Below are 27,375 nucleotides of genomic sequence, written 5' to 3'. Positions count from 1 at the left end.
TCATAATAACCTCTCATGAGGATACTGAACACACACGAGAATAGTCTTGGATTAAAAACAGAAAATTTATTCATCAACAATATTAAAAAAAAAATCAGATAAAAAAAATGTTCCAGCATTCAGAAGATTTCAGTTCTTCATGCTCTGGACAAAGAATTATACTTACATATTTCAAACAAATGTTAAACTTACAAAAAGGTTAAATTAGCATGAAAAATGAAAACTTGTCAGCAGCAGCACTAATAGGCGAAACAATTTATGTTTATGCTAATTCAATCTTTTGTATGACTTTTTTTTTTAAGAAAACAAAAGTTTATTTTCCAACACTGGAAAGACAATACTGTGTTGGCTTTTGTTATACAGCGGAAAACTGTCTGCACCATGTATAAAGTTTGAAGCAGTGGCCGCAGAAAAATGCAACAGAGAAACAGGAACCCTGACAATGTGGACACTGGTCAAACATTTTATAAATGGCTGCCAAGACAAGTCATTTCGATCAGTCTGTGTACTATGGCACCTAGCTTCACAAATTTGATATTGTATGTGGTATATATGTGTATGTTAAAGTCAATAAAGAAAAACCATTAGTCCTTTTCAATATTCCATTCTTCTGGAGAGAGAGAAGAGAAAACAGAACACATTCTGGGAAAATGGAATAGAATTTTCCCACTTCCTCAGAAAGAAACGTTGAAATGAATCAGTACAGCTTATGGTGCTCTCTCCTCTTCAGCTGCTTGTTCATTTTAATCTTTCCAGCTCCCGAAATATCAAAGTTGTAGGTAGAGGTGACATACGGTATTTCTCCTTTAATCCCATGCTTGAATGCACCAAGGAAGGGGGGAAAAGTATTTAAAAAGTGAATTAAAGATTGGCCTTGACTATTTTAACATGAGCAATACAAAAAAAAAGGCAAACAAACATGCAAAAAATTGGTACATAACAGATTTAGGGCTTCTTTTACGAAGCCGCGTTAGCGGCTTTATCGCACGGTGACGTTTTATCACGCGCTAACCCCAGCGCTAGCTGAAAAACTACCGCCTGCTCAAGAGGAGGCGGTAGTGGCTAGCGCAGCCGGCAAATTAGCACGCGCTAGTACGCGCGTTAAACCGCTAACGCAGCTTCGTAAAAGGAGCCTTTAGTTATAGAAAAAAAAAAAAAGCCTCAAAAGGAAAGATGGTGGAAAAAAGGTAATGAATATCTCTACTTGGGTCCAGCATCGACAATAAGGGAAAAAAATGTTTTTCTTACCTGGTTTTTTAAGATACTGTGTGGAATGCCAATACTCCCTATCAGTAAGCAATTAACCAGTCTCAGCTTTTCTGGTGGTACTGGAGTCAGTATGTGGTACATCTTTTTTTCCATATCAATCCCTCTAACAATTCCTGGAAAACATAGTCAAAGTTCAGGAAACATCCTAATAAAGAAACCACAGAAAGGTGAAAAAAGCTTAAGGACAACTGCAAATCTTTTTTTCAAAAGGAAACTTCCTGCAGAAGTACAGATGGGCAGGCTGAATGGGCCACATGGTCTTTGTCTTCTGTCATGTTCTCCGTTTCTCTTTGGAGAATGCAAAAGCAAGCTCATTCCTTCAGAATATTCAGCCTGCACACATATCAAAATACTGAAAAGCATTGGTGATTTTATCAAGGTTATTCTTCCACTTCTCCAGAGTGGCCAGAACAATTTTTGAATGTCTTTTCCATGTTTTATACCCATCAAAAACTTTCCTCAAAATAACTTTTTTAAAATGTATTCAAGATTTTAAATAGTTCAAGTTCAATTTATTTGATATACCACAAATATAAAACAAAGGTTAAAATCTAAGGGGTTTACAATAAAAAAAGGAAGGTGGAGGGGAACTAACACAAACAAATAAACGATATACCAACTGGACAGATATGTCTTGAAACATTAGGAAAGGAAAGTAGGGTGAGTTACATTTGAGTAGTGGAATAGGGACAGGGTGAGAACATACATAGGTACCTCGGTTTGCGAGTGCACCGGTTTCCGAGTGTTTTGCAAGACGAGCAAAACATTTGCAAAATCGGCACCTCGGAAACCAAGCGTGCCTTGATTTATGAGCGGCCCCCCCCCCCGTGATCCAGCACCCTCCCCCCTGCGATCCGGCACCCTCCGCTCGCGTTGCACCCCCTTCCCACCGCAATCCGGCATCAAAAAGGCAGCCACCCACCTACACGATCACATTTCTTACCCCACATTTGGCACCAGCACTGGCACCAACGCACAGGACATGCCGGTGCCCGAAGATCTGCCTCCTTCTGCGCTGGGCCTTGAGCATCTGCGCATGCTCAAGGCCTTCGTGTTCCCGATCTCTCCACAGTGCAGAAGGAGGCAGATCTTCAGGCACTGGCATGTCCTGTGCGTTGGTGCCGATGCCAAATGTGGGGTAAGAAATGTGATCGGGTGGGTGGCAGCCTTTTTGATGCCGGATCGCGGCGGGGAGGGATTGCGACGTGAGCAGAAGGTGCCGGATCACGGGGGGGGGGGGGAGGGGAGGGTGCCGGATCACCGGGGGGGGGGGGAACGAGTGGGGAGGGGATGGCGGATCACGCAGGGGGGGCCTTCATGAGCGGGGGGAGCAATGCCGGTTCTTGGGGGGGGGTAGAGCAACGCCACTGGCCTCGGGGGATGGGGGTGGGTGGGAACGAATCAAGCGAGTTTCCCTTAGTTCCTATAGGGAAACTCGCTTTGATATACGAGTATTTTGGTTTACGAGCATGCTTCTGGAACGAATTATGCTCGTAAACCAAGGTACCACTGTATAAGGAAAGACCAAAAATATAATCATTTACGATTGCTGCCTGCGCCTACTGCGTATAAGCAGAATGCCAGAGAAAAGAAGTAGTATGCCTGAGGCTGTGTCTTAAAGTCTCAAGAGTGAGCTGTCTGTGCAGAGATAATGAAGTAGAGAAATCTAAAGAACTATGAGCAGAATGCCAGAGAAAAATAATATGCCTTTAATTGCGTCTTGAATGTCAAAAATGTATCTTTTGCTTTTATAGAAGGGGAAGCCTTCTGCACAATCAAACTTGAAAAATCTCTTTTTTATGTGGGTTATGGTCCAGCTGTACACATGGACTGTTTGCAAAAGAACGTTTATGGCTTTACATGGTGAATGGAGATGCAGCTAATGGTTAGTACAGTGGCCTGAAAACCTGGGTTCAATTTCCATTGCAGCTCCTTGCGAGACTCTGGGCAAGTCACTTAACCCACCATTGCCCCAGGTAAACTACAAAACATCGCAGAAAGAGGAGGACAGGCAGAAATAGCTGGAAAAGTTAAGAGAGGCTGGTCATGTAGTCAGGAAAGCAAAGATGCAAATGGAAGAAAAAATATCTGACACGGGAAAACAAGACTTTTTTTTAAAGATATATTAGAGATAGGAAAAAGTGCAAAAGTGGCATTTTGAGACTCAAAGGTGAAGGGGAGGAATATTTAGAAGCTGATAAAGAAAAAGCAGAATTGCTTAACTGTTTCAATAGCAATAATCAAGTTTATTAAATTTTTGATTGATCGCTTTGTCATATTTTCAAAGCGATGAGATAATGATGTAATTTCCCCCAAAACCGCGAATAACATATTGAAAAGTTATTCACGGTTTTTCCATATTTGCGCCTATACCTGGAACACATCCACCGTGAATTCAGATTAACTGTACTGTTAATCATCTTCACAGAAAAATAAGATTTTATGGTTTCTATTCATTATTTTACAGCTAGGCTCTGTTTTCATAAAATGTTTAAAGATTTTTCAGAATAAAGTGACTTCTTTTTAATCAATCTGCAAGAATTCTAGATCACTGGTTCCCAACCCTGTCCTGGAGGACCACCAGCCAGTTGGGTTTTTGAAATAGCCCTAATGTGCATGGTACGCCCTCACCTGGAATACTGCATCCAGCACTAGTCACCGTACATGAAGAAGGACATGGTTCTACTAGAAAGGGTCCAGAGAAGAGCAACTAAAATGGTGAAGAGGTTGGAGGAGTTGCCGTACAGCGAGAGATTAGAGAAACTGGGACTCTTCTCCCTCGAAAAGAGGAGACTGAGAGAGGACATGATAGACACATTCAAGATACTGAAGAGAATAGACTTAGTAGATAAAGACAGGTTGTTCACCCTCTCCAAGGAAGTGAGAACAAGAGGGAACTCTCTAAAGTTAAAAGGGGATAGATTCTGTACAAACGTAAGGAAGTTCTTCTTCACCCAGAGTGGTAGAAAACTGGAACGCTCTTCCGGAGGCTGTTACAGGGGAAAACACCCTTCAGGGATTCAAGACAAAGTTAGACAAGTTCCTGCTGAACCGGAATGTACGCAGGTAAGGCTAGTCTCAGTTAGGGCACTGGTCTTTGACCTAAGGGCCGCCGCGTGAGTGAACTGCAGGGCACGATGGACCACTGGTCTGACCCAGCAGCGGCAATTCTTATGTTCTTGCATATAATGGAGGTGACAAGTAAGCAAATCTGCCACATACATATTCATTAGGGCTATCCTGAAAACCTGACTGGCTGGTAGTCCTCCAGGATAGGGTTGGGAACCACTGTTCTAGATAATACTGTATTTCAAAACTGTACAAAGAAACAGACTTTGATGGTTTTGGTACTTTTATCCATTTCTTAAATCTGGCCCTAAAGCTCTATAAGAATTCTTCATATAGCAGAGGTGTAGAGTATACCTACACCAAATCACCTGTTTTCCTTGGCAATATTGAATAAACCCTGCACAAACCTTTTCTGCGTACCATGTATTTCTTGAGACTATAAGGAATTATATGGCTGCTCATTTCTTATATTACAACAGTGGAACTGGCTTTAAACTAGAAGTGGTTCAGACTCACCAAATCCCAAACAATCACAGATTGGTGTCTGTGTAAGTAAAATTGGTCCCTCCGAATGATGCTTGAAGTCCTCTAGTACCCTGCAGAGACCCACCCAGCTGGCATTCATTGTGTACATGATGTGAGCGGGAGCAACATCTGAGTGAATGGTCCATAGTGCAACTGCATGAAAAGGTACCTATGAAAAATAAACCACAAACCATCAGTCTGCTGTTTTCACTGCTTTCTTCAAAAGCAGAAACCATTAGTCACTTGATTTATCAAACAAAAAGATTTTGGCTTGTTTTGTTTTAACTAGAACAGTAACTTACAAAATTAATCTGAAAGTTGACTTGTACAGCTACTTATCCTGAATTAAAGATGATCAAGGAAATATATAGAAGAATACGGTATTTTTAACAATAATTCTGGGGAACCAACCCTTATTAAGTGTGAACAGCATGAGGGGTTTTCATAATTCAGCAGGTATAATAGGGTCTGGGAAGACACAGCAGGAAGCATGGAATGTAAATTCATCACTATAGAAAAGAAGATTAAGCTGGATACTAGACTGAAAAGGCTCCTAACTATATTGTTACCTGGCAGCCACTCAAAAACAATGACTCAAAAAAAAAAAAATCTACCACAACAAGAAAATCAGAAGGTAATAAAACTGTAAATGTCTTGTGCATGCAATGGCAAAGAGCTCTTTTGCCTCTAATTGTCTGAACTATCAAGTGCTACCTATGTCCAGGTCAAACAAATAGGCTATTTCCCCTCTCCCCCTCACCTGGTAGGGTATCAAACTGTTTACAGGCACTAACTGATCCAGTTCCACAGGCTGCATCTTACTAAGATAACCCAAAATTGCCAAATCTCTCAGAATGTTGCTATGACAGCGCCTGGAAAGAAAGAACAGTAACAGGCAAAAAAAAAAAGGTTCAAACGGCTCCAGATAATCACAAAGAAACAGCAAGGGCATGTTTAGAGAAGACTCTCTGAACCCTGACCAGTGGGAGTCCAGATATTTTGTAGCAATGTTCATTCTATGACTATTCTCTAATAAAATACCAAAGTGAATGATAGCAGATAAAGCACGGTTACTTACCGTAACAGGTGTTATCCAGGGACAGCAGGCAGATATTCTCAACATGTTGGTGACGTCACCGACGGAGCCCCTTAGCGGACGTTTTCGCAAGCAGACTTGCTCGAAGACCTTCAGGCTTGCGATTGGCCCGCGCATGCCCCTCCCGCCCTGCCTAGGGCATGCGTCTCCTCAGCATGTCCTCAGTTCAGATAGCAAGCAAAGAAGCCAACCATGGGGAGGTGGGTGGGTTGCGAGAATATCTGCCTGCTGTCCCTGGATAACACATGTTATGGTAAGTAACTGTGCTTTATCCCAGGACAAGCAGGCAGCATATTCTCAACATGTGGGAGACCTCCAAGCTTACTAAAAAGGGGATGGAGGGAGAGTTGGCAAATTCAAGAGAAAAGATTTTGCAAAACAGATTGGCCGAAATGGCCATCACGCCTGGAGAAAGCATCCAGACAGTAATGTGAGGTGAACATATGAACCGAGGACCAAGTGGCAGCCTTACAAATTTCCTCAATGGGAGTGGAGCGGAGGAAAGCAACAGACGCCATCGCTCGGACCTTGTGGCCTGTGACTCAACCCATCAGGGAGAGACCAGCCTGAGCGTAACAGAAAGAGATACAAGCGGCCAACCAGTTAGAAATGGTCCGCTTAGAAACCGAGCGACCCAAGCGATTAGGATCAAAAGAGAGGAACAGCTGGGGAACAGAACGATGAGGAGCGGTGCGCTTCAAATAGAAGGCCAGCGCACGCTTACAATCAAAAGAATGCAGAGCCACTTCACCAGGGTGAGAATGGGGCTTCGGAAAAAACACAGGAAGAATGATGGATTGGTTGATGTGAAAATCAGAAACAATCTTAGGCAAGAACTTAGGATGGGTACAGAAGACCACCTTATCGTGATGGAAGACAGTGAAAGGTGGGTCCGCTACCAAGGCTTGAAGCTCACTGACCCGACAGGCAGAAGTGAGAGCAATAAGAAACACAACCTTCCAAGTAAGATACTTTAAATGAGCCCGCGCTAGCGGCTCGAACGGTGGTTTCATCAATTGGGCAAGGACCACGTTAAGATCCCAAACCACCGGAGGAGGTCTGAGGGGCGGATGAACGTGGAAAAGTCCTTTCATGAAAATAAAGAAAATAAAAGACGCGAGCACAGCGACTCAAAGGAAACAAACCAAATAAGCCGCGGTGCAAGAGGGACAAAGAGAACGCGTGAAGTAAGGGAGCAGTGCTTCTGGCTCCACGGAAAACACTGAACTGAGGAGACGCATGCTCTAGGCAGGGCGGGAGGGGCACGCGCGCATGCGCGGGCCAATTGCAAGCCTGAAGGTCTTCGAGCAAGTCTGCTTGCGAAAATGTCCACTAGGGGGCTCCATCGGTGACGTCACCCACATGTTGAGAATATGCTGCCTGCTTGTCCTGGGATAAAACCCAAAATGATCCATTCGGTCTCCACAATTGAAGATCCTTGGTATGTCAAGTTAGGATAAAAACTTGTACCAAAACCTTCCCCAAAAAACTTGTACTATAACTACAGCAAATTGTAACCCAGCTGTATATTATGTATGTTAACCTGTAACTGGTTCTGAGCTCTTTGGGGAGGATAGAAAATGAATTAAATAAATAAATTACACAAGCTGTGTTTCCAACATACACAGCCAAGTGTTTTTATAAACAAGAGTAACACTTTCAATTCAAATTTGTACTTAAGATGTCAGCAAACATCTTTTCTATTTTTCTTTTTGATACTAGATACAGTAGCCACTTGTTTAACCTAATGAATACTGTATTTCTAAAAAGATTCTTTAAAAAGTCACTAATATACAGGGAAGTAGTTTGGTGCCCAAGCCAGCCAAGAAGAAATTAGGTTCTTACCTGCTAATTTTCTTTCTTTTAGTCCCTCCATCATAGAACGGATGGGTTTACGTTCCTCTGCCATCAGGTGGAGACAGACATGACTTCTGGCAGTAGTACAAGTGGACTGTGTAGTACCATCTAAAGTCTGACGAATAGCCAAGCAGAAAACTAACTAGGCTGAACAAGAAACATACCGACTTCATGCTCACATGAAGAAAACAAAGGAAATGTCTGGATCGGACCAGGAAAGACTGTTGGATACTGATTAGAACAAAAACCTTCCCAAAACATCCCCAGTTTGCCACCTAAACCAGACAAACCAAATGTCACTGCTCTTATTATACTCCCCAACAACCAAGACAAAACAATACCACAGAAAAAACCTTGCTCTGTGAAAAAGACCGAATAAAACAAAAGGATGGGGTCTGTGCTGGTCTGGAGGGACTAGAAGAAAGAAAATTAGCAGGTAAGAACCTAATTTCTCCTTCTTTAGCGTCCCTCCAGACCGGCACAGAACAGATGGAACATACCAAAGCAGTACCCATCATGGGTGGGACCCCTGAAGAGCCATCACCAGCACACAATCACCAAATACCACATCCCAATGTGCCTGAACATCCACACGGTAGTGGCGAACAAAAGAATGGCTAGAAGACCAAACCGCAACTTTACAAATATCCACCAGAGGCACAAGAGAACTCTCAGCCCAAGAGGCTGCCTGACCCTGAGTGGAATGAGCTTTGAAAAAATGCAGAACAGGTTTCTTTTGAAGAAGGTATGCCAAGCGACAGCCTCCTTGATTCAGCGCGCATCCTTGATCCAGCGTGCAATCATACCCTTGGAAGCACCGCCCCCTTTACAAGGGCCCACTAAGAGGACAAAAAGACAATCCATCTGATGGAACTCCTGGGTCCACTGAACATAAGAGCAAAGGACCGTACGGACATCCAATTTGCAAACTGTCTCTACTCCAAAGAGCCTTCCCAACTACCCAAGACCAGAAGAACAGCAGACTGGTTGACATGAAAAGACGAAAGGAAAGGCAACAACGGTTTACCACCTCCACCTGAGAACAAACTGATTGTAGATGGGACTGCACAACCCACTTGTAGTACTGCTGAAAGTCATTATTTCTCAGTCTCCACCTGCTGGCAGAGGAACATAATCCCATCCGTTCTGTGTTGGTCTGGAATGGAATGTTGCTTCTAGAGCTGTACACAAATCACCAGCAGGAAATGCAGGGAGGTGGTAAGCCCATGCTAAAGCCATTTGACTGACTTTAAAGCAGTTATACCAGCCATTCCCAACTCAATCCTTGGGGCTCACCAAGTCCTATCAGGTTTTCATGATAACCAAAATGAATATGCCCAAGTTAGATTTGAATGTACTTGAGGCAGTGTATGCAAATCTATCCATGCATAATCATTGTAGATATTTTGAGAACACAATGGGACTAGATGAGTCCCGAGGACTGGGCTGAGCTTTATACTATTTCCCTTTCTGGATGCCAGTAAATTGGTTCATTTTTCCACTGTAACAGAGGGGTAGGAAGAAGCAATGTTGAAATGCTGCTTTAAAGAAAACAAAATGTAAATGAAATCCAGGTGCACAACAGACAAGAATCAAAGGAGAAAAATTATCTCATCCTGCCCAGCTCAGTCAGCATGATGGATGAATCAACAATAATTGAGAGAGAAAAATATTTTCAAAGAGATTCATACATAATTGTTCACTTCCTAGACTCTCAGACTGATAAGGACTTAAGTGCAACTATTTATATTATACCTCTCAGTTAAGACCACAGTCCTTCAGTGCCTCATCTTGCACACAAGACCCACTTGGCTCCAATTACAAGACCTCAGGCACAAGCTCTTACTCCACTGCATAGACAGCAGAAGAAAAATCCTAGCCATACACGTTAAATGTTAAAAATGCCCTATGGTAATGATTCAAAGACAAGTATCAGAGCTCCCAGAATGAATGGCAAAGTGGGTATGATATAAGGTAGAAGAACTAGTGAAAATACAGGCAATTAAGTAGATGGGTCTGTCTGCTAGACTTTCAATAACTAGAAGTCCTAGTAGAAAACAGGCATTAGTGTTACTGGATCTGTCTAGCAAGCTACGTAGGGGACTTTGGAGACTGAATGTTCCGGCAATAGACATATTAGTTCTGAGAGCTATTCAAATTATTAGAAACCCATGTGACCACATGAGAAGAGGGGAAGCTGAGTACAGATTAAAGTTAAAGGAGAGGAGTGGAGGGCAGCTGTGCACACCCTGGCTAGTTGGAAAGCTACAGATGCTCGAGGCTCTCAAGCAGAAAGCACTGTTTTTGTGGGTGAGGGAGCCATATTTGAATAGTTTGCATCCCCGAAGTCATAGCTGCTTGTTGAATGACTTATGAATGAGTGGGTGGGTGGAGAGTTCTGCCGATCTTGAGAAGATTGCTGGGGGGTGGGATGGGGTTGGGTTATTGATGAGACGTGGACTTTGGCTGTTATATAAGATCTAGGGCTTGATATTTCTGTACTGTTCTCTTTGGGTTGATATTGTTGATGTGATGGTTTTGAAAATCAATAAAAACCGTTTCAAACTAAAGTTGAAGGGGAGGAGACTCTTGTATGTCCATCTGCCCACGAGGGTACAGTGCAAATTAAAACAATGACAAAGTGTCCTGATAAGAGGAGAGATTCTCGAAACAGCCAAGCTATTCTTGTTCCTATATAACTGCATAGACGAAGAGCTGGATGGTCTTTTCTGCCATAATGCAATATATTACTCTATTTTCAGCAGGTTTTTGTCAACTTTAATCCCACCAGTCAATGTAGGCACAAATATGTAAGTAGAAATGCACCTGTAAGAAGTACATTAATATAAAAGAAAAGCACTAACAGAACTGCTTCAAAGCCAGTGTGGTGATTTAGCGGTATATAAATTCTGTATTAAATTAAATTAAATTAAAAGATAAGTTTTTGCTGGAGCCTTAAACACTTACACACTACCAGGATCTCCTACACCATGAAAGTCGCACTGAACACAAAGCAGCTTATGGCCTGTAAACTTCTGAAAACAAAGATCCTCTTTTTCTTCCTCCTGTTGCTCTGGATCCTCTGCTCCCAACATCCCCAGGTTCTTGTGTTTAACCTGCAGTTTGCCTTTGGTATGCAAACCAGTGGCAGTCTGAACATATTCTGGGGTGAGCGGTACCAAGTCTTCAGTGTCTTTAACAGAAAGCTGAACAATGTGACTGGGTGAAAGCAGCCGGATTATATCGATCAACAGCATCAGTCCAAAACCTTAAAAAATAAAAATAAAGATACTTAAAGCTACATATTCATCAGTGCAACTAGTGACTGCTTTCTAAGCTATAAGCGTAAGGTTCTTATAATTCAGATGACAAAAAATAACAACCCACTAGTCAAGAATAAAAAACGCGTTTAGTGTAGATTCAAGTAAGAGCCCCAAAATTTAGGAGCCCCAAAATTTAAGACCCTGATAAAAGATGCCTAAAGTCAGGCACCCAGATCAGCATGTCCAGCTGACCTAGGCACCTAACTTAGGCCCTCTTTTACTAAGCCGCAATAGGTTTCTACCATGGCCCGGAATGCTAAATGCTCTGACTCTCATAAGTATTCTATGAGCATTAGAGCATTTAGTGCTCCAGGCCGCGGTTGAAACTTCTACTGCAGCTTAATAAAAGGGGGAGGGGGGTTATTTAATAAGCTTAATCGGCACCAATAATGAACAATTAGCAGTTCATACTTAGGAATTAAAATTAATTGGGTGGTAGGCACTTATGACTTTTAGGTAGGTGTCTAGTCCAGTATTTAGGCCAAGAAAACACCGACATAAATCGGAAGTGCCTAAGTCCACTTTAGGTGTGATTCTATAAACGGTGCCTAACTGAAGGTCGACAGGCACCTATGTTTTAGGTGCCGTTTAAGAATCAGGGCCTAAGTGTGAAATCTAATAGTAGTTCCACATGGAATTGCCATTATAGAATACTAGTGTAAGTGTCGTTTCATGCCATGTCAAAGGCTGGTGAATTGCTCACATGTAACTGTTGGCCGTAAAGCACCGTTACTTACTGTAACAGATGTTATAAGAGGACAGCAGGCAGATATTTTCAAATGTGGGTGATGTCATCCATGGAGCCTAGTACAGACTGTGCCAAAAGTATGCTGTCACTTTAAATTTCTCAAGAAGCTTCGAGACTGCCCACACTGTGTATGCGTGAGTGCCTTCCCACCTGACATCAGCTCACGGTTCCTCAGTTTCGAAAACAAGCTAAGAAGCCAACTAGGGGAGGTGGGAGAGTTGTGAGAATATCTGCCTGCTGTCCCCAGATAACACCTGTTAGGGTAAGTAACTGTGCTTTATCCTAGGACAAGCAGGCAGCATATTAACACATGTGGGACTCCCTAGCTTACGGAATGGGATGGGGGGAGAGCTGGCCATTAGGAAGAAAATAAATTCTGTACAACTGCTTGGCCAAAACAACCATCTTGTCTGGAATAGGATTCTAGACAGCAGTGAGATGTAAATGTGTAATGTGTGAATTGAGGACCAAGTAGCTACTTTGCAAATATCTTAAAAAAAAAAAAAAAAAAAGCCACTGATGCTGCCATAGCTTGGACTTTGTTTGATGTAATTCGTCCCTTGAACTACAGTCCAGCCTGAGCATAGCAGAAGGAAATACAGGCCACTAACCATGTGGAAAGAAGCTGGAAGAAAGTGATGGTCACTTGAGTTGCTGAATGCACTATGTGAGGTGATGCAGCTTTAATCAACCAATTGTCCAGATACAGAAATACTTGAAACCCGTGGGTATAGAGGGTTGCTGCTATCACCACCAGGCACTTTGTGAATACTCTTGGAGATGAAGCAAGGCCAAATGGCAGAACTTTGTACTAGAAATGCTGATGATCCACACAAAAACGAAAAAAAAACTTACTGTGTTCTGGGTGTATGTATATGTGTATTTGGGCCAATCATTTCATACTAGATGTAGGTAAAGGGTTCCCAGGGATAACATGCAAAACATTTCTTTGGCTAAATATTTGTTGAGGGCCTGGAGGTCAAGAATGGGACGAAGACCTTCCGTCTTCTTTGGAATTAGAAAATACCTTGAGTAGAATCCCTGAGTTTTCTGGAAATTGGGTACTACTTCTATGGCATTTAGTTGACGCAGAGCTTCAATTTCCTGAAGAAGGAAGAATGGTTGTTGAGATGTGAAAGAGGACTCTCTTGGAGGGTTGTTTGGAGGAATGGTGATAAAATGAAGAGAGCAACCCTCCTGAATGACTTTCAGGACCCAGCTGTTTGTGGTAATGAGAGTCCAGCATTGATGATATAAGAGAAGTTGGCCTCCGATGGGTTGGGGAGGTGGCTGAGATGGGGGTATTGTGGCTATGCTCTCTAGAAACATGTCAAAAAGACTGAATTGGTTTCTGAGGAGCAGAAGTCTGAGGTATTTGAGGCTTTTGCGATTTCTACCTCTTCTGTCATGAGGGTTTTGAAGAGGAGGAGGGAGAATTAGAAGTCCTTGAGCATGCACAGATGCATGCTCAAGGCCGGCAGAAGCAGGAAGATCTTCTAGCGGCACCGGCACGTCCTGTGGGCTGCGTGCCGGTGCCAGACGGGAGGGTAAGTTTAAGATGTTCGGGCGGGGGGTGCCGGTTCGAGCGGGGGGGCCTTTGTAAGCGGGGGGGAGCGATGCCGGTTATTGGGGGGGGGGGGGGTTGCTCGCAAATTGAGTCAACACTCGGTTTGTGAGCCATGTTTTGCGACAATGTTTTGCTTGTCTTGCAAAACATTCGCAAACCGGGTTACTCGCAAACCGAGGTTTGACTGTATTCTTTTCTTTTGATTAAACCCACAGTAAACTATAATCCACCCTCCTCCCCCCATTTGCAAATATACTTTCAATAGAAAATGGTTATCTATTCATTACAGTAATTTGTCAATGGCCCCAAATGGTTATTTGTTGTAACATTTGTTTATAGTATCCGGCAGATAATGGCTAGTTGGACAAAGTGATGTGAGGTCATTTCAAGTCACACCAGAGTGAGCCACTGCTCACTGCTATTTGGTATTTGTATATTAGACTTAAATAACTACCCCAATCCCAGTGTTGCAGTCCTTTCCAACCATGTTTGGATTTTAAATTATGTTGTGTTAACAGCCAACCTTTCTGTGCACAGCTACTTTGTATGGTAACTTAACCCCAACTCAATGATACTGTCAATGAAAACAGAGGCAAGCGATGTGACAAGTTTAAACAGCTAGATAGATCACTGAGGAAAACAAAGTTAAATCAAAAAAATAAATGGTTAAATAGTAGTAATTTGTTAATTAAATCTATACTTCAAAACTAAAAATTTCTATTGCCGCACTTGATAACCACAGACTTACGACGATGCTGCTTTTTTTCTAACTTTGAAAAATAAAATAATTACAATTACCTTTCACCCATCCCATGGTATTAACCACAAGAGGAGCATCTCTCTTACAGAAACACAAGATGTATTTCACAGTTTCAATGTATCTCTCCAAGTCATGTTCGCATGAGGCTTCCCCATAGTAAATCATTTTATGAGGCTCTCTTTGGTGCATAAAAGGTGGACCTGAAAATGAAACAAAACCCACAGAATGGACTTCACCAATTGTTAAAAGGGCATGCATGCTGTCAACCGGAACACGGTTTTTAGTGCCGGCTGTCGCAGTAACAGCTCCAACGCTCATATGAATTCTAAAAGCATAGGAGCTATTACCACTATGGTTTTGTAAAAGTAGGGGTAAGTAAATTATCTAAATTTCTTCTTATTACAAAAATGTTTCATTAAAGTTTTGAGCTGGTATTATAAGTTTCATTTGCTTCAGAAGGTTTTTATGCCTATGATTATAAGTGAAATCAACTTATGCTGGCTAATAAATAATAGCTTTCAGGAGTTAGTTCAAAAACAGCAAAAGATATCATAAGACACACAAACTACTATTATTAGTTTCAGATTTTTTTTCTGGGACCTCAGCAATGCCACCCAATGGTGACTCATAGTTTCACTGTCACCAGGGATTTACACATCGAATCTTCACGGATTCCCTATAGTACTTCTCATAAAATTTTTCACTGGGTTTTCTTTTAAATAACATTGTATCACAGGTTTAAATAAATATCTTCTTTACACCACAAATGATGAATTCTGAAAGACGGCAGAGAAGCATACAGGAGACAAACCTTGATACAGCAGAGTTCTGAAACATGAATCATGTCCAAACTGTCCTATACTGGACTTTAAAAAGCTAAGGAGAAATTCAGTTCTTACCTGCTAATTTTCTTTCTTTTAGTCCCTCCAGACCGGCACAGAAACTGATGGGTGGAGACTGAGACACAAACTTTTGGCTGTAGTACGAGTAAGCTGTGCAGTCCCAAGTACAATCAGTCTGACGAATAGCCAAGCAGAACTAAGAAACTAGTAACTGAACTATAGACAGCAACATCACTCCCAGAAGAACAGCAACTAACAGAGAAGTTGGATATTGATTAGAACAAGAACCAAGGCAGCTATGTCAAAACTCTGCTTAGGAAGAGACTAACTCGCTATCCCGCAAGCCCGAACCACCTTCAACAGCACCGTATGTCTACATGCTATAGCCGAGACCACCGCATCAACCACAGGAGACTTAAAAGGTGTCCCTATCCCCATCTAGAATGGGATAAAGCCAAGCCATAGACCACGCCAAACGAAAAGATACAGCTTCCATTGCACAAGTCATCACATCCTGAATATCCTAATGCATAGGAAAAGAACATGATGCCGACTGGATCCCCCAAAGCAGGGGGTCCACCACAAGCAGGGGGGGTCCTTTGCGTCATCCTCAAAGCCAACGAAACCTGAAGGATAAGCTCCTGTAGCTCTTCCCGCTGGCCCAGACCTTCTCTCTGATGTCAGAATGATGTCAGGGGGAAGGCTTGTGGGCCGGCAGCATGCAATCGGTGCACGTGCCTGGCCCTTCCCTTCCTGTAGTTGCGGCACTAGTGAGGCTGTAATTAAATGTAGCGGGTAGCAAGCGGGCAGACAGGCGGTCGGCGGACAGCCCACGTACCCCCAACGAGCGACCCGCGTATACCCTGCTCTAAGCTATATGTCTTGCCTGTATTTGGTGGCAAGGCTTATAGCTGAGGCACCTCTAAATTAAAAATTTGGGTAGGTGGGGTAAATAGAGGGAGAGACTCAACCAGTCGAGTGTGACACTCCCTAAGGTCGGACAGACCTCCGAAGGGTTCACCAAGCTCAATTCGACACAACCAGGGACAAAAAGGCCAAATTAAACAACATCCAACAGCCCTACACTAAACAAGAGAAATACTGGACAAGTTTACCACCTCCACCTGCTGGAGACTAAGAACAGACTGATTGTACTTGGGACTGCACAGCCCACTTATACTACAGCCAAATGTTTGTGTCTCAGTCTCCACCTGCTGGTCAAGGAGCATTATAACCCATCAGTTTCTGTGCTGGTCTGGAGGGACAATAAAGAAGTTTCTATTTATTAATTTCAGATTATCTAAGATATTTATTTGAACCTGTGATAGAATTTTTAAAAGAAAACCAAGTGTAAAATTATATGGGAAATACTGTAGGGGATCGGTGGAGATTTGATGTGTAAATTCACTGGCGACCCTGAAACTCTTGAGTCACTACTGGGTGGCATCGCTGAGGTCCTAGAAAAAAATTGAAACTAATAATAGTGGGTTGGCGAGGCTTATGAGGTCTATGATTATAAATGAGCCATTGATAGCGCTGAATGAAGTGCAATTCTTGAACTTATGAAAAATTTGGACAAGTTCCTGGAGGAAAAGTCCATTGTCTGTTATTGAGAAAGACGTGGGGGAAGCTACTGCTTGCCCATTCCAGCAGGGGAGAGCTGACGGAGGAGGGCTGCAGTCCGGCCATCGGACCAACGGTCGGCTCGGGGGCCCGTTCCAGCGGGGCACCCGACACTGTCTTCGCTCCTCCCCCATGCCAGCAGGGGAGAGCCAACGGAGGAGGGCTGCAGTCCGGCCATCGGACCAACGGTCGGCTTGGGGGCCATTTCCAGCGGGGCACCCGACACTGTCTTCGCTCCTCCCCCATTCCAGCAGGGGAGAGCAGACGGAGGAGGGCTGCAGTCCGGCCATCGGACCAACGGTTGGCTCGGGGGACCCTTTCAAGCTGGACTTCAGTTTTGACTGTTTTGATTTTATTTTCACTTCTTTTTAGTTTATGATATATTTTTTAATTTCACTTATTGTTTTACCACTTATTTTGTTTTATTTTATCATTCAAATTTCATTTAAATTTCTCCAGAATTCTATTGCTTCAACGGTTCTCCCTCTGCATCTATTCTTATCTCCCCTCTTTTTTCAACCTTTCAAAGTCCTTTAGATCATTGTAATCTTATTAGAATGTTTATTTTCTTATTTTTCTCATCTATTCTCTATTTTATTTGTTCATTACTCTACTAATTGTCATTTTTTCCAGGTACTTTAGTTAGATTGTGAGCCTTTGGGACAGTAAGGGAATTTCTAAGTACCTATTTTACTTATAATTTTAATGCACCCTATTGTCTATTTTTCTGTAAACCGCTTAGAATCCTAACGGAGTTTAGCGGTATATAATAAATAAATTACATTACATTACATTAGAATGGAATGCTGCTACTCTTTGGAATTCCAGAATCTTGCTATTCTTTAGGATTCTGAATAGAATGTTGCTACTCTTTGGGTTTTTGATTAAAAAAAGGGGGTATAAAGGATAATTTGTATAGTACCTTGTTTAAGAAATTTTTACACGTCAATAACTGACTTCTCTTTAGTACTGATTAATAAACCACTTCAATTCAAATGCAACGCCAGCAATGTCGTCAGACTTATGGCACAGCAACAATATTGTCCCCCGATGAAGGCTGATAGCGGAAATGCTCCAAATCAGGTCGAATAAGAGACATATTTGAACCCTTAGTTAGTTTTTAGTTTGAGTTTTGGTATTAAATAAACATTAAAGGGATGGTTAGGAAGGAGGTTTTGAAGTAAATGATTATATCACATGGACTTGAAATAACATCCATGTTATAATAATAATAATAATAACTTTATTTTTGTATACCGCAGTACCATAACAGTTCAGAGCGGTAACAGAGTAAGAGACTGTACATATACAGTGATGTTACAAATAAGTCAGTCAGCATAGCTTAGCGAGTAGGAAGTGGTCAGGGAATCCGGAGGTATGTCGGAGATACAAGGCAGGGTTACAAGGCGTGGGAGGGGGAGGGGGGAGGGAGTCGGAGGAATTTGTCAAAGAGATAGGATTTGATTGATTTCCTGAAAGTTTGGTAGGAGGGTGAGCTAGAGATGAAAGTGGTAAGACATTTATTCCATTTGCCTGCTTGGAATGGCAGGGATCTATCGAGGAACCTCTTGTAGACACAGCCCTTTAGGGACGGGAAGGTAAACTGGTGGGTATTACGAGTGTGGGTGAGGCCTGAACATTCAAAGTGATCCGATAGGTAGATTGAAGACGAGCCTGTTAAAGTTTTGAAGCAGAGGCAAGCAAATTTGAAGATGTTCCTTGCTTCCATCAGCAGCCAGTGTAGTTTTTTTGTAATAAGGGCTTACATGATCTGATTTTTTGAGGTTGTAGATGAGGCACACTGCAGCATTCTGAATGATTCTTAGGCGTTTGATGTTGTTTTTTTTTTTTTAAAGGATCCTAGGTATATAATATTGCAGTAGTCTCTTTACTGAAACCAATGCAATTTTTATGATACTTCAACCTCTTAATTTATGTACTGGGGGATGGATTGGCCACCATGAGGATGAGCTTTGATGGACCATTGGTCTGACCCAGTAAGGCTATTCTTATAATGCTTTTCCTCCTGATAATCAAATCACTTTTTCCATCCCTTCTGTCTTGCTACACCATATGTCTGAACAGACTGCCTGAGTCAGTACGTCAAGCTGCATCTCTGGCGGTGGTTAAATCTAGGCTAAAAGCCCACTTTTTCGAGGCAGCTTTTAATTCCTAACTCTTATTCACTTGTAACGTACCAACGTCTGTTTTATCATTCCCTCTGCAAAATTCCCTAACCCCTATCTGTCCTGAGTAGTGCTGCGTACATCTGGCAGCACTATAGAAATAAGTACCGTATTTTCACGCATATAACGCGCGCGTTATACACGATTTTACAAACAGAGTATAACCATGCGCGTTATATGTGTGTACAAATTTTTTTTTTTCAGTGCGATCCGGCATCCCCCCTGCGAACTGGCATCCTCCCCCCCCGCTCGCGTCACCCCCCCTCCCCCGTGATCCTACATCCCCCCCAGCATCGCAAAAACATCGGTCACTTACCCGATTGGGCACCAGCACCAGCACCAATGCACAGGACGTGCCAGTGCCAGTGCCCGAAGATCCTCCCTCGTTGGGCTGGGCTGTGCAAGGGAGATCCTCCCTCTTCCCTGTGCCGGGCTGGACTGGGCTTTGAGCATTTGCGCATGCTCAAAGCCTTCTGGTCTCGCTCTCTCCGAGATTCTGAGAATCTCAGAGAGAGCGAGACCAGAAGGCTTTGAGCATGCGCAAATGCTCAAAGCCCAGTCCAGCCTGGCACAGGGAAGAGGGAGGATCTCCTTCGCACCGCCCAGCCCAACGAGGGAGGATCTTCGGGCACTGGCACTGGCACGTCCTGTGCATTGGTGCTGGTGCTGGTGCCCAATCGGGTAAGCGATCAATGTCTTTGCGGTGCTGGGGGGATGTAGGATCGCGGGGGAGGGGGGGTGACGCGAGCGGGGAGGAGATGCCGGTTCGCAGGCCAGAAGAGGGAGTAAGCGGGAGTGGCGGGAGGAGATTATAGCAGCATGCGCGGTAAACTAACTACTCTAGTCTACTTTCCTTTGCCAAGTTTATGTATTATGCATTACATTACTGTAAACCGAGTCGAGCTCCTTTTGGTTGATGACCCGGTCTATAAAATTAAGTTTTAATTTACAAGGAAAATGCCTTTTGGAAAGTAATCAAAAACTCACCAATAGCTGTATATGTTCACATCATTACACAAAGTGATTAAACTATTTTGCTTTTGTGTCTCTCTCTCTCTTTCTGGTTCCTCAACAACACAAGAGATGGTAACATGCGACACATTTAGATCATGAATACAGGTGAAAGAAAAATTATTTTTAAACCGAATGTGTCATCTGTTAAGGGTTTTAATCTTAGGTATGGGATAGAGGAACATGCTTGAAGGCCTAGTTAGCCTTCCACTTTATTTTAATATGAAATGGTCAGTTGAGATCAATGTTTGAACATTTTGAGGTAAGTAAATTATGGCAAAAAATGACCAAACAGGTGATCAGGAGCCAAAACAGATAAATTACATACCAAGAAGTGGCTCTGTAATGTTCAAGAATGAAATACAGCCAGGTGGTGTAAATTCAGTTTGCCCCAGATCAAGTTCCAAATACTCAACACATGGAATTCTAAAACACAAAACAAGAGATAGCAATTAAACCTAAATTTAAACTTGCTGACTCAAAGTTTCATGAATAGACATCACCTCATCTGAAAATTTTATTTTGTTCTTTACCCTTTTGTCACTATGCACAACACTGGATGCGAGAATGACAGGGTCCCTGTCCAAGCAGGAATGTGAAAATCAAGAAAATTAAAAAAGAACATACCATCAAGTTTCTATAGTGCTATAATAATAATAATAATAACAGCTTATATACCGCAATACCGTGAAGTTCTATGCGGTTTACAAAAGATTAAGCAAAAGTACAAATTGACTGACTTCAAGAGGGGAAGAGGAAAGAGAAGTAATTAGACAGGAAATTAATTGTTGAGGAGAAAAGTGATCAAAAGGACAGTAGGTCGCTATTGAGAGGAAAGAGATAAGTGGATCAGTTGTCAAGATGTTTTAGGAACAGGTGTGTTTTTAGACGTTTCCTAAATTCCTCTTAAGTAGAGGGTGAAAGTAATTGTTCTAGGTCTTTACCCCATGATGCTGCTTGGTGTGAGAGAAGGCATTCATGGTGTTTTTTCAGTTTGCAACCTCTCACTGGGGGGGAATCTAAGTTGGAATGTGAACTTCTCTTGTGTCTGTTGGTTGAGAAGGAGAAAAGGTCAGTAATGTATTTGGGGGCAAGTCCGTGTAATGCTTTAAAGCAGAAACAGGCAAATTTGAACTTTACGCGTGCCTTCATCGGCAGCCAATGTAGCTGCCGGTAGTAGGGTGTCACGTGGTCAAATTATACACAGTAGTGCTTTTCAATGTTGGTCAGCTGGACGGGTCTTGCTGCCGTCCAGCCGACGGGTCTGCCTCGTGGAAATGATATGGCACGCCCCTTCCTGGCCCATCCCCGCTAAATCTAAGGCCTGATTGGCCCAGGCTGTAGAAGCCTGGACCATTCAGGCCTTAGGCATAGCGGGTCCGCCCATCCCCACTAATCCTAAGGCCTGATTGGCCAAGGTGCCTAGCCTGGGCCAATCAGGCCTTAGATTTAGCGGGGATGGGTCGGGAAGGGGCGTGCCGTCTCATTTCCACGAGGCAGACCCGTCGGCTGGACGGCAGCAAGACCCGTCCAGCTGACCAACATTGAAAGGTTAGTTGGGGGAGGGAGATTAGTTGGGGCGGGGGGTCGTTGGGCTTTCCAGCAGGAAGAGTTGGGCATCCTCCTGTCGGCGATTACGAGTTTGGGGGGGGGAGGGGGTTCCGGGGTTCCGACAGGAGGAGTTGGGCATCCTCCTGTCGGCGATTACGAGTTTGGGGGGGAGGGGGTTCCGGGGTTCCGACAGGAGGAGTTGGGCATCCTCCTGTCGGCGATTACGAGTTTGGGGGGGAGGGGCTCGGGGTTCCGACAGGAGGAGTTAGGCATTCTCCTGTCGGTGATGGGACAGGCGGCCGCAACAACCGCGGCCGCTATACATATTGCAGCAGGGAGATCCCTTGCTGCCATAAGTATAGCGGCCGCGTCTAAGTTAACCCGATTCTCTAAAGACGCCGGTTACAGAATCGGCTTTTAGTATAGGACGCCTCTCCCGGGCGGCCTGCCTGGGGAGCATTTTTTTTTTTAAAAACATGCATCCCGATTGGCTGATTAGACAGCTGTAGGACGTCTACAGCTGCCTAAAATCGGGACGCACTTTTGGAGAATCAGGGCCATTGTGTTTATGACAAAGGGAACAGAATAAAGAGCTCCATAAAACCTGGTAATCAAACAAATAAGATACGGTGATCTGATCACCTCTCCTTAATTTAGCTCCTCATTCATCTGGTCACTCAGGCCTGGATTCTGTAACCGAAGCTCATCGCGTGTTAATCACACAACGGTGTTGGGTACAGAATCGCACCTCCAGCAAAGGTAGGCGTCAGAAATGGAGGCCACAGTTTTCCTGGCCTACATTTCCAGCGCCTACCTATGATGTGATTTGCACCTCCGTAGGCATTTTGGGCTGCCTAACGCCAACTTCAAGTGTTTGCTTAACCCACTGTGGCGTTGGGCGGCCTTTGCACCTAGGGAGGTGCAATTACAGCGTCAATAGGCACTTTGAAACTCGGTTAAAAACGTCATTTCAATGGTACTTTTATTATGCACCTAAAAATATCGGTGCAAGTTAGGGAATCCAAGCCTCAGTGCTGAAAGGAAGAAATTTTAGGCTTGTATTGCTAGTAAGAAGCTTGTAAGTATTTCATCAGCCGGAAATAGGGCACTTAGAGACAATTTTCAGAATATATGTGGGGCTTACTTTGAATTCATAAGCCTATGAGTAAATTTTCAAAGGTAAATTTCCCTACAACATCCATCTGAAAAGTCAAGGACAGTTGGGACCATGAGTAATTCAACTACAATAGGCTTTGCAGAGAAGCAGTTTATGCCACAAGTCATACGCAAAGACTACAAATGGAAACCTCTATCCATTACACGCTGTCATGCTCCTTTTACCAATGCAGGGTGAGGGTAATTCAATCTCCAATTTTACCCAGGTAAAACCCTTTAAAAAAATTGTCTTCCCTAGACTTAAAACTATCAGTTGTTCAAGAATAACTACAAGAATACTAAAAATCCACAAAACATCCTAATATCTACATATTTAAATGTTTAAAGCAAGAACTACTGCCTCATTTAGTAGAATACAAATCTCATTGACTAAAAACATATGATTGACAATTTTATTTTTTTTTTAAAGATGACAAATTTGGAATTGTACTCACTGATTTAGAAGTCCATTAATAAGATGTCTATTAAATGTTGACTTTCCAACGTTCTTTGGTCCACATACTAAGATCACTGGGTAACCATCATTCTCCTCTAGAAAAAAAAAAAAAGTTTAATGTGGCTTTTGCAAATTTTCAAACCAATGTTATTAAGTCCATGATGATTTTATCTGCCCTCTTCTACACAGAGGCTCCCATTTTATTTAAAAGAAATTACACATTCTGCTGAAATTTTTTAGCAGGGTCTTGAAAAAAAAAAAAAATCACTTCTAAATTCCCTAAGTTGGTTCTCATGTCCCAGATATGGCTCCAATCTTTTTGGGCCAGCAGGAGCTAGGAAGACAGAATTCACTGCAACACTGTCACTGCTTAACAATATCTATGAAATGCTGTAGAATTCTAGGTCAGGTTAATGCCAATGCCAATCCAATGTCTTGGGGAAATGGAATTTAAAAAAAAATCCCAAGGACAAATGCTAGTTAGCTACGAATGAAGACTCGTAGGGAAAACCTTTAAAAAAATGTGTACGTTTGGGGATTGGGATTTGCTATACTGCTTGGACAAGATATATTTAGCACTTTACAATCAGGTACTCAAGCATTTTCCCTGTCTGTCCCAGTCTATCTAATAATGTACCTGGGGCAATGGATGATTGAATGGCTTACCCAGGGACACAAGGAGCAGCGCAGGGTTTGAATCCACACCCTCAGGGTGATGAGGCCCTAGCTCTAACCATTATGCAACAAATCTCATGCACGAATACAGGATGTCCGGGGCGGAACTTGGAGAGACCTCTCAGGAAACAGACTTGGGAGTTTTGATCGATAAATCGATGAAGCTGTCGTGCAATGTGCGGCGGCGGCAAAAAGGGCAAACAGAGTGCTAGGAATGATAAAGAAGGGGATCACGAACAGATCGGAGAAGGTTATCTTGCCGCTGTACCGAGCCATGGTGCACCCTCACCTGGAGTACTGCGTCCAGCACTGATCGCCATACATGAAGGACACGGTACTACTCGAAAGGGTCCAGAGAAGAGCGACTAAAATGGTGAAGAGGTTGGAGGAGTTGCCGTACAGCGAGAGATTAGAGAAACTGGGCCTCTTCTCCCTCGAAAAGAGAAGACCGAGAAGGGACATGATCGAAAATTCAAAATACTGAAGGGAATAGCAGATAAAGACTGATTGTTCACCCTCTCCAAGGTAGGAAGAATGAGAGGGCACTCTCTAAAGTTGAAAAGGGATAGAGTCCATAGAAATGTAAGGAAATTCTTCACCACCCAGAGAGTGGTGGAAAACTGGAATGCTCTTCCGGAGTCTGTTATAGGGGAAAACACCCTCCAGGAATTCAAGACAAAGTTGGACAAGTTCCTGCTAAACTGGAACGTACGCAGGTGAGGCTGGACTCATTTAGAGCACTGGTCTTTGACCTAGGGGCCACAGTGTGAGCGGACTGCTGAGCACGATGGACCACTGGTCTGACCCAGCAGCAGCAATTCTTATATTCTTATGTTCCTCCAATTTATAATGGAAAGGTAGTCCTGGGGCAGAAAGCACACATTTAAGTAGCTCACTACAGAACAAGATCACCAAACATCATGCACACTGAAGTCAAAAAACAACATGCTTAAAACGAAGGTTGCTCTAGGTGTGCTCATATTTTTTTTTTACTACAAGAAGTTTATTAACTTTTACAAAAAAATTCACAAATCAAAAACATGTGACAATTCAGTAAGTGTGATATATTTTTCCTGTGCCTTATCAATAAGAACAAACAAATTAATAAGTGTCATTTAACCAAGAATTCCTAACAGATAGCATGGAAAATGCCCCAGGTACATTAGATAGTGAGCCCCCCCCCATAAGGAAAATGCTTGAAGTACCTGTAAGTAAACCGCTTTGAGTGTGGTTGTAAAACTACAAAAAGGCAGTATACAAGTCCCGATCCATTTCCCTAATATTTCATTGCCTACAACTGAGTGCAGCCTATTTATTCTTGGATTTCTAACAAACATTTTATCATCTGCTTTTTGTTATTTTTGGACTTTTATACTAGTCCCTGTGTGTTTTTATTCCACTGTTTTTTTGCATAAAAGCAGAATAAGCAACTCACCCACACAGGCTTGAACCAATTCTTTTGTGGCTAACTGGCTGCTTTCTGACATGACATGGCCACACTGTGTCTTAAGCTGCGCTATGCCAATAGCAGTTAGAGCAGGCTCGCTTGGTTTTATACAAAAACGCTTTTCTTTCTGTACAAAAGAAAATATATTTGTAGTGGAAATGACTCAGCTACAACACAACACCTTTATCCATTAAATGGTGACACCTTTTATTTGGTAAGCTATGCTGGAAAATATTGAAACTTTTCACTTCATCCTTTACCATTATGGAACACCAGATTGTGATATCACTTAAAATTACATTACAAAATGTGGGATTTGTGCAGGATGACTATGCTACGTAATTGACTGTTTCAAACAGCCAACTTTTTCATGTGTCCACAAGTCTCAAAAATGTACAGACTACACTTCTCCCTCCCTATTCGTGGGGGTGAAGGGCACAGCCTGCCCGTGAATAGGGAAAAATCGCGAATAACTTTTGGCCTGCTCTGACCCCCCCATCCCGGACCTTTCCTGGTGGTCTAGCAGTGACGCGGAGCAGGAGCAATCTTCCTACACTCCTGCCCCGTGCAGAGCCGTGCTGCTGAATTCCCGTGGTCTCACGAGACTACAACAGGAGTGTAGGAAGATAGCTCCTGCCCCGCGATACCGCTAGACCACCAGATAAGGTCCATGCTCCAATCGCGCCCCCCCCCCCCTCTGATTGCCTCCCTCTGCCTCCGATCCCCCCCCCCAGCCGCCTCTGATCGCCTCCCTTCAAGTCCTAGGGCCAGTTTTTTTTTCAATGCCAATGAGCAATTCTCGGGTGGGGGGGCTTGGAAAAATAAAGCAGATAATTAAAACCACGAACATCGAAACCGCAAATATGGAGGGGGAAGTGTAATTCAGCAGGGGTCATTTATGCCATTTTATGTCCCTGTCCTGAGTGGTTTTTCCTACATAAATTAAGGGTTCCTTTTACGAAAGCGTGGTAGCGGTTAAACGCGCGTAATAGCGTGTGCTAAACCGACGGCTGCACTAGCCGCTACCGCCTTATCTTGAGCAGGCGGCAGTTTTCCGGCTAGAGCGGGGGTAGCGCGTGATTACAAGCCGCTATCGCGGCTTCGTAAAAGAAGCCCTAAGTGTTGTTCAGCATTACGAGGAAATAAAAACAAAAAAACGCCATTAATGTATCATTGGCGGTTAAAAACTCATGCTCCGAGTTCCGAAATTTTTGTACTTGAGTAACTGTTTCCTGTTATTTCTGCTGCATTGTAAACAATACATATATAAGTAGCAAATGTTATCTGCACAAGGTACAGTAAAACCTTGGTTTGCGAGCATGCTCGTAATCCAAAACACTCGTATAGCAAAGCAAATTTCCCCACAGGAAATAATGGAAACTCGGACGATTCGTTCCACAACCCAAAAACTAATTCAAAATACTGCATGCTGTGAGCGCTTTAGCTATGGGTAAATTGGGCGTGACGCTTCTATTATGTTTAGCTGCGCTCAACGTAAGATGTGCATGCTTCTACTGTAGGTTCTGATGACTTGACATGCATATACGTGCTCGAGTTAAAATTTAATCAAATGTTTTGCTCATCTTGCAAAACACTCACAAACCACGTTACTTGCTATCCAAGGTTTGACTGTATATTGGAAATTGAAGGGCAAGGTTGTTTTGTTTGTTTTAATAAAGAAAAGCAATGTTTCTTTGTGGATCCTTTCTGAAGAAATTATTTTGGATTAAGCCACCAGCTAGGCTGAAGCGGAATAGAAAATGCTATAGACTAGGTGGAGCTGTGAGCAATAAACTATTGCAGCAAAATATTCAGATTCGTTTTTCAGAATAGTTTTAGTCCTATTGTTACAACTTTTGTTGGTCACTTTTTTGTAGGGCTTTTATGAAAAAGACAATATCTTTGGAGGAAAAATAAAAGAAAATGACATTTTGTTATCATGTTTCAATATTTTAAGAACTTGTTTTGAATCTTCTGTTCCTTGATTTTTTTATATGATTATAATAGTGATGTTTGTTTGAGATATATTTAATATTGAATGGAGTAGCATAACCAGTTCAGAGGATTCAAATTATTGTAACTCTGGATTTAAGCAATTATTTCTTTTGTGTCATTAAAGATTTTTTTGGCACACTTTCTGAACACATGACAAACCTCTCTTTTACAAAACCGTGATAGCGTTTTTTAGCACAGGTCGGCACGCTGAATGCTCTG

At 42.8% G+C, this 27,375-nt stretch overlaps 1 protein-coding gene across 3 annotated transcripts in view; it reads right to left on the bottom strand.

The window, feature by feature from the left end:
* The window catches only part of NOL9 (nucleolar protein 9), a 34,751-nt gene that overhangs the window by 3,293 nt on the left and 4,083 nt on the right, over nt 1-27,375 (bottom strand). For 2 of the 3 annotated variants that reach the window (XM_033921686.1, XM_033921688.1), the window contains 9 exons: nt 25,150-25,288; nt 23,038-23,134; nt 20,205-20,302; nt 14,253-14,414; nt 10,784-11,084; nt 5,624-5,735; nt 4,855-5,032; nt 1,249-1,382; nt 213-817 (listed from right to left, as the gene is read on the bottom strand). In XM_033921686.1, the coding sequence (XP_033777577.1) occupies nt 698-817; nt 1,249-1,382; nt 4,855-5,032; nt 5,624-5,735; nt 10,784-11,084; nt 14,253-14,414; nt 20,205-20,302; nt 23,038-23,134; nt 25,150-25,288 (1,341 nt within the window). In that variant the 3' untranslated portion in view covers nt 213-697. Of the gene's footprint in view, nt 1-212; nt 818-1,248; nt 1,383-4,854; nt 5,033-5,623; nt 5,736-10,783; nt 11,085-14,252; nt 14,415-20,204; nt 20,303-23,037; nt 23,135-25,149; nt 25,289-27,375 lie in introns of those variants that run through there. The other variant, XM_033921687.1, reaches the window with a different exon arrangement.

This window comes from Geotrypetes seraphini, chromosome 15 (genome assembly GCF_902459505.1).
Source record: "Geotrypetes seraphini chromosome 15, aGeoSer1.1, whole genome shotgun sequence".
Lineage (NCBI taxonomy): Eukaryota > Metazoa > Chordata > Amphibia > Gymnophiona > Dermophiidae > Geotrypetes > Geotrypetes seraphini.
The sequence above is the reverse complement of the archived record's forward strand: the minus strand, read 5'-3'. Positions and strand labels throughout refer to the sequence as shown.